Genomic DNA, 7,922 nt, shown 5'->3' with positions numbered 1-7,922 from the left:
CCCCAACACACACACACACACAGAGCACCAATTTTCTCTGTGCTATCGGAAACGAGTTAATCCACCCCCAACCAAGATCTTTAAGGCTTCCCACTATTGGGCATTTTCTCCTCCACAAAGTTCTCACCAAACCAATGCACACCCATCTTTCTACTTTGACTATTCAAACTATAAATTTCTTTGAGAAGGTGACGTTATAAAGTCTTGGGATTTGCTATACTAAATATGTATTACTAATCCATGTATCCTCCCAAAACAGAGTTAGCCTCATCACCTAACAACCTCTTGGTAAACTTCTGAAAAATATGGTTCATATTCGTCAGACTGACAAAAAAGTTAGCCCCTAATCCCAACTCTAATACCTAATAGGGTTTGATTCTGAAGGTATTTTCTGGACAACAATTGCTGCAAGGTACCATCAGTGTTCTCCAATTTTCAAAGCCATTTGCATATCATGCTTTAATTCATGACTTGTAAATAAACAACCCCAAGGACTTTTGGTATGGACACGACATATGCCAGTTGATTAGGCGATACTTCATTTATTATTCATCTTCTGCCGCATTCTAACCCCGCAATAATCCAACACCCCTTTTGGCAACTCCAGGAAGGACATCATATATAATTGAATACTATTGAGACAAGAATTAGTGAGGGTCACCCTTTCCCCAATAGACAAGATGTTTCCTTTCCGTCCTGCCATCTTCTTCCCACTTATATCTTCCACTGCACTAGTTGCTAGCATAGTGACATATACAATGGTGCTATCTTATGAGTGCCACATATGATAAATGATGAGTAAAGGAGAGAGAAAACATAAGAAAAGGCATCCCTTCTCTTAATTAAGAGATGATCTCTTAACAACAATCTATCTCACCATATATTTGGGGTTATCTGGTTAGGAAAGATAAGTCTAAGATATACTCCCTTCGTTTCTTTATCTAAGGTGTATATATTTTTGGGCACGGTGAAAAGGCAACAAATTATAGATACATTAATACAAAGTTACCCTTGTCAAATTTGTTGATTAGTCGCAAGTAAATCAGTTAGGCTTTGAAAGAAAGAGATATAGGCAATCAGGGGACATATACTTTCTTTCTTTCTCTATAATGAGAGATACAGACAATCGGGAGAAAGATACTTTTCTTTTTTCTAGAGGGAGAAAAAAATTATGTGAGGTATTAGAAGAAATGCACCTTACATTGTGGAATTTTATCAAAAAACAAATACACCTTACATAAAAGACAACCTTATCGATCATTGTACATGCTCATATGTACCGGCACTTAGCTAGTGTTTGGGCTTAGGAAAAGCTGCAGCGCATCAATACGTAGCTATATAAAACCTTGGAATTTCCAGTTTAAAAAAACTTGGTACTTGTGAAGGAAGATACACGTGGATCCACTAATCCAGCTGCCATGACCCTAATTTGGACAATAGGAGAGTCAAGATACACATCAGGAAATTTGGTATTTCTGCCCCACCACATGAATGCACCTTTTCCAGCGGTGTAGAATATCATTTTCACTGGATCCAGGCAAGATATGCCAGGATCCAACAAACGGTTGCTAATTGTTTATGATTGGCTCATTTTTGTAGGCTAGAGGGGCCTAGCGTGAGCAAACATTACAGTGACAGGACCTTAACGCTCCGTTATAAACTCCAAGATTAGAGGCCAGGTTCTAACATAAAAACAATTACTAGTTCTGATTAGTTCTGCGGTGCCACGTGTGCTTAACTACTCTTACCATTTGTCTCGATGTTGCATGAGCTAGGTCAGCGGCAAGGTACGGATCTGTATATGCTCATGGACGACATGGACGACTCGCGCCTGTTCATGCAGTGGGCGGTGAGCACACTGGAGCAGCAGGATCCAGGAGACGCCAACGGCGGCAGCGAGAAGAGCGCCGGCTTCCCGTGTCTCCAGGCGCTCCGCGATTCCTCTGAGCTGACGGAAGCACAGAACAGTCTGAGCTCCGGCGACGACACCGGCGGCGGTGGAGGAATCATCACCCCAGCCCCCGATTCGGCTGTGCACCAAGGCAGTTGGTCCATGTTGTCCCCGACCTCGGGCGGGCCGTTCGCGCCCAGCAGCATGAGCAGCACCGGCACCAGCAACGCCCTGTCCATGAGCTGGGACTTCGGCGCTGCCTTGCCGCCGCAGCCGGTCAGCAGCGGTGGCGGGGGCACACTGGCCGCCGGGGCACCGCTTCGTTCCGGTGTGTCGCAGCCGACGAGGAGGGCCTCCACAAAGAGCACGCCGTACGCGCAAGACCACATCATGGCGGAGCGGAAGCGCAGGGAGAAGATCAACCAGCGCTTCATCGAGCTCTCCGCCGTCATTCCCGGCCTCAAGAAGGTCTATGAACATGTCTAATCTCTCAACTCTTTCTACATTTCATAGTACTCCTTCAGTAAATGCTTAATTGATTTGGTTACATTATTTTCCAAATCGATCAGATGGACAAGGGGACGATTCTTGCCGACGCGACCAGATACGTGAAGGAGCTCCAAGAGAGGGTCAAGTACCTGGAGGCTGCCGGCGGCAACCACAGGAGCGTTGAGACCGTGGTGCTCGTCAGGAAGCCACGGTGCCTCGTCGCCCCGGACGGTGAGGCATGTCCGGGGTTCTTCTCGGCAGCTGGGACGCCGGCAAATGGGAGCCAGCTGCCGGAGATCGAGGCAAAGCTCTCGGAGGACAACGTGATGGTGAGGATCCACTGTGAAATAAATGGAAAGGGTCTGGTCGCCAGGGTTCTTGCAGAGGTCGAGGAGCTCCACCTCCGCATCGTCCACAACAATGTGATGCCGTTCACGGTGTCCACCGTGATTATTACCACCATGGCAAAGGCAAGTTCTCATCAGTAATACTAGCTGTCGTACGTTTTATACGTATGCATTCTACTCTTTGTCCACTCTAGTTTTTTCGAATAAATACATAAATCTATAAAGCTTACCATTCTATAACATGCACACCTGCAAAGTATTACAGATAGTGAGACGAAGTAACGATTAAGTATAGCAACCCAAAACCTTCCTAACACTAAAAAAACTTGAGATTGTTTCATTTAGAATTAATTGTAGTGGAGTTTAGGTTTCTTAATAAACAAATAGTAATTGCTCCTATCCAAAATCTATTTTCTTAGACATGGCACGTTCTTCAAGATGGCAAGATGACCACCAATTTATGCATAAACATATGTTCCATCGCTCCGGCAGCGGGAGGGGGAGGGAACCCCGGTTCTCTCCTGGTTTGTAGATAGCTGTAGGGTTAGGTTTTCGTTTGGCTTCGTCCAGGTGGTGGCGTCGGAGCAGTGTCCAATAAATCTTCCTCAACTCTGGTTCCTCCACCGCGGTGGCATTATGGAGTTGGGGGACGTATCTTCCCGAAGTCTCCTTGGAGCGGCGGGATCTAGTGTGGGTGGGCGAGATTGGCGAAGCGGTGGTGTTGATCTCGTCGTTCCCTTTTGTTCACCAGCTTCTCCATCGGCTCGGCGACGCCTCCTCCAACGCCTACGAGTGGTCGAGGGATCTTGTACAAGAACTTTGTGGTCGGCGATGGTCGTCTTCGTGGCGATCTCGGCAGCTGGCCAGAGGTTTGGTTCTCCAGTGCGTGGTTGGTGGTCCAAGGCAGCAGCTCCAGCGATTCTCCTTCGACTTCCTTGGATGGAGGAACTGGTGCTGGGGCTGAGAAGCACGGGGATTTACCCCGGTCTACGCGCCGCATGAACAGTGCTTCGCCATTCACAGCGGGCATCTTCATGGACCCACAGAGCCGTTTGCGGCGATGGTTTGTTCGTAGTTTCTAGGACTGTGGAGGCCCCTGTCTTCCTCCAATGGCTGTGTCAACGATGGCTGTGTCCAGCAGTGGGCTTCGGTTGGTTTGCAGAGACGTTCCCCGAGGACGTGATTGCATTTTATCCTTTTAGTGGGGACTTTCTTGCAGTTGTACTGGAACACCTACTCTCGCGGGTTATGTTGTAGTTTCCGTGTGTATGCCATGTTTGGCCTCGTTTTTGAGGAACATGCAGAAGACTTCGCAGAGAAAAAGCACACGTCGGCTAACATAAAAACAATTATGCACTATTAAGATATATCTCAGTGTAAATGTAGTATTGTTGATTTAAAATTTTAAATATTAGTAATCTTTTTGCGGGGGAAATATTAGTCATTTCTTACTAGACAATCAAACTTAGTGATGTTTTGCGGATACATTTGTAAAAAAGAGAGGAACTTTTCAGACTAGGGGCGTGTGGTGGTAAGCATCAATCTCATTTAGAGCAACAACATAAAACATTGTAGTAGTATTTTCTAATTGTGGATGTTATATACATATCAACTATACATGTCCAGCCACATCACTTAGGGCTATGACTTCAAATTTTCATTGATTTATTGACTTACCATTCAGGTGGAGGAGGGCTTTACCGTCAACACAGAGGAGATAGTAGGAAGACTCAACTCTGCATTGTACCAACATAGCAGTGGCAACAAAAATTATTAAGACTGGAGAAACAAGAAACTGGAAGGCCTAACTACGGCTTTGTATACAATATAGAAATAAGGTCCATGTAGATCGTACGTACATATATGCGTGCAATGACCATTAATTGATGCAGCGGTCGGTGTTTTTTCTCCTTTCAGAAAATGGATGCAACAACCTGATATGGTTGTGGCTGATTTGTCTCTCACTGTGCATGGTTGGATGCATGAGAACTATATATAGGCTACAAAATGGCAGGTGTATATGCAAAGTTATAACAATCTACAGGATGGTGGTCATTCATTATCAAGCCTTTTAGGGCACAATTTTTCTATATGTAAGTTAATAGGAATTGAGCTTTTTGATTGGTTCACTTCATTATGTTATGGTCATTAGATCATGGCTTCAGCCCTTACAAACCAAGTGATTACATACAAATTGTAAAGTAGCAGCCCATGCATAGAAGATCTCACACAAGTGTAGTCTCTTGCGATAATGGCCCGCCAAGGGGGGCTCGAAGGGCGTGGTGATGGTTTTTTTTTTTTTGACATATTGTTGTCCATAGTCATCTATTAACCATGAATTTGAGTTTGTGCCACTTTGGAAATAAAAATGAAGCTAATAAGTGTACCCTTATTAGTAAGTATATTGGCCAAAAAGGGAAGGAGGAAAAGGCTTGGATGCATCAATATTGCAACTAGCCATCCAAAACTTTGGTCACCCCAAATGTTAGAAGCAATGTAATATATCACTTTGGATTAGGTAATTGCCCAAGAAATTTTCTATTATAATATAGTTTTTAAGACGATACCACGACCATTATTTTCCATGCAAACACGCTATTACATATTTATAATATTTCTATTCCAGTAATTCTTCTGTATAGATATCCAAATGTAGAAAATTAAACAGGAAAATTCTTAAGAGGTCATTATCTTAGATTAGGTCGATACACCCCCTTCAAAAAATCACAACTTTCTATGCAAATTGTGATGGACATTAAACTTATCCTTTAATTAAGCTCAAGCCAAAGTCAAGTCGATGAAAGTCCAAGCAAATTGCACTGGTCAACAATCCAATAAAAAGACAGAAATAAAACACATAACCAAGTATCCAATGGTAAAACCCTAGAAAAAGGAACCCGCTGGACAATGTGTAAGTGCATTTAGTGCCCTTTCATGTATTTCCCATGATTAATGACAAAAAGGTTAATGGACTAACGTGTTTGTGAGTATACACATGTGGAAGTCCTTGAGGATTTGGTTTAACCAGTGGGTGTTGACCCCTAAAAATATTGTGAGAGCATTGAAAACTTTAAAATGGATATTGAAGGATTGAAGTTTGTCATGTAGACTTTTGTTTACTAGTTTCTTTATTATTTATTTGAGTCATAGGGCCAACCATATTATTAAGAGGGGGGGTCCTCACTGAAGCAAGATTGAAGTCTTTGTGTGTGCATGGTTAGTCATAACCTATTTCTTCAGCAAGAGAAGACTTGGAAATCTCCTTCCAAGCGAGCCTTTTAGCTCCTCTGTCGAAGTTAGATATTTTGAACACTTGGGGTTAAATTCCTCGCCAAGGAGTTGGAATATTTTCTCCACAAGTTATTCAATGTGTGCATGTCTTCGAAATTCCTACCGTTACCACTTGACAGCGTGTGTATTGGCACGGACCTTCCATCGGCCATATTGGCTCTATTAGATATGCGCTCTCACTATAAATAGCACCGTACCCCAACTAGTTGTGGTTTCCTGCTCCATGTGAATTGAGACAAGTTTTTGTCAAAGCAACCCTCCTCGCACCGATCACGCGAACTAATCCTAAATGAGGTAAAACAACCAGAGCCTAAAAGTGAATTGTGATTGAGCATTGATAAACCAAAAACGTACGAGATCAATTATAGATCTTTTTGATAATTGAGCATGTTCAACCCATAGAAGGAATTTGCCAATGGAAATCAATAAGGAATCACTTTAAAAGCTGCATATACTATTTGGTTGTTTGTTTGATCGAGAGAGAGAAAATGCAAAAATGGAAATATCAACAAAAGTAAATGAGTGCAGCAAGTAACCCAATACTTAGTTGTGCTAAGGAACAACATGTAGTGTTTTTTATATGGATCAACTCATTCTTGAGGGCAGCCAAAATTCACCAAACTGTTTTTACCTAGTTCCGTTGACCTTAACTTTAATTGTTTTGAGGGTTGTTGTGGAGTCTAAGTTTATTTAATGCCATCACTTGGACAACTTATATAATTATGATTATGCCCACCATTCAAGCATCTGCAAGTACATAAAGGATAATTTAGATACCATCTAAAAATAACATTAGATTCTAGGTTCCTCATTTAATCCTCATGCAACAATTCATAAATTCAAGGCTTAGTAGTACATGTCACTCCGACCTCCCATCATTGATAAACTAACCATATGATGTTGTCCTCTAGGCCCATATAGGTGAAGTGACTTGTACTCGATGTTCACACATCACCATTAGAGAATTACATCACTATATATTGCGCATGGTTACTAACAAAAGGGTTTCTTTGAGGTCCTCAAGAACGTAATGTACCACTAACAAGCCATTACAATGATCATGATCATTGGGGAATGATATGGGTAATAATTTGAACATAGAAATCTTTCACCAATAAACCTCTAAGCGTCTACTACAAAGAAGTAACTAACACCAAGAAGTGATCTCAATAGCAATATGAGGTAATAGTACATAGATTGTAAAATGGACAAAGATGGAGGTGGTCATGGAGATGGTGCTAGTGAAGATGGAGTTGGTTATGATGATCCCCATGATGAACTAAGTGTTGGTGTTGACGACTACTTCAATTTCACCCACCCGAAGGGGAAGGATCCTGGAAAATATGCCGCCCGGGAGAGAAAAGTTCTTCGCTCTGTTTATGTGCCGCTCCCTGCTGCGAAAAATCACATAAAATCCAGATCAAAGTTTCAAGGTAATATAGGGCCAGGGGTGCTGGTGAGAGGCAGGGGTGCCTAGTTGACCCCACGCGGATATGGGAAGTGGCCTAGGCCCTAGCCGCATGGGCCACACCAACAACCATGGCATGCGTTTGTTACACACTCTCTTATGTTGTATTTCCGGCATCATGATTTTTGGTGATTTTTCTGAGCTTGGAAATGTTCTCTCTGTTGATCATCATTTTTGTGGTTTTCTGCAATTTTATGTCAATTCCCTACTCTGTTGCAACATGCAAAATAAGATCAAAATGGTACAAGAATGGAGTGATAATGCGCAAACAATCTTGGAGGCACACCAATTGTGCAAAAAACGAGCTACATGGAGCTCGGGCTCCATATACATCATTTCCGACCTAGTGCACCCTATTCTCCCCTACGTTATTGAAATGGAACTTCACCTAACATTGAATAATAACAACCAAGGGTATCTCCAACGTTGACCCCCA

The 7,922-nt window shown here is 42.8% G+C and overlaps 1 protein-coding gene across 1 annotated transcript; it reads left to right on the top strand.

The window, feature by feature from the left end:
- The first annotated feature begins 1,816 nt into the window (after positions 1-1,816).
- Positions 1,817-4,504, top strand: LOC119292883 (transcription factor bHLH18-like). The gene is made up of 3 exons (XM_037571558.1): positions 1,817-2,359; positions 2,461-2,850; positions 4,412-4,504. Exons 1-3 carry the CDS (start codon positions 1,817-1,819, stop codon positions 4,502-4,504), a joined length of 1,026 nt encoding a protein of 341 aa, XP_037427455.1.
- Positions 4,505-7,922: the final 3,418 nt, after the last annotated feature.

The sequence above is a fragment of the Triticum dicoccoides genome, chromosome 4B (genome assembly GCF_002162155.2).
Source record: "Triticum dicoccoides isolate Atlit2015 ecotype Zavitan chromosome 4B, WEW_v2.0, whole genome shotgun sequence".
Lineage (NCBI taxonomy): Eukaryota > Viridiplantae > Streptophyta > Magnoliopsida > Poales > Poaceae > Triticum > Triticum dicoccoides.
The sequence above is the reverse complement of the archived record's forward strand: the minus strand, read 5'-3'. Positions and strand labels throughout refer to the sequence as shown.

What these genes read in the sequence shown, in the direction of transcription:
- LOC119292883 (XM_037571558.1), top strand. Translation starts at nt 1,817, where the DNA reads ATGGACGACTCGCGCCTGTTCATGCAGTGGGCGGTGAGCACACTGGAG. An exon ending in TCATTCCCGGCCTCAAGAAG is followed by an intron (nt 2,360 to 2,460) that starts GTCTATGAACAT and finishes CAAATCGATCAG; the next exon opens with ATGGACAAGGGGACGATTCT. An exon ending in TTATTACCACCATGGCAAAG is followed by an intron (nt 2,851 to 4,411) that starts GCAAGTTCTCAT and finishes CTTACCATTCAG; the next exon opens with GTGGAGGAGGGCTTTACCGT.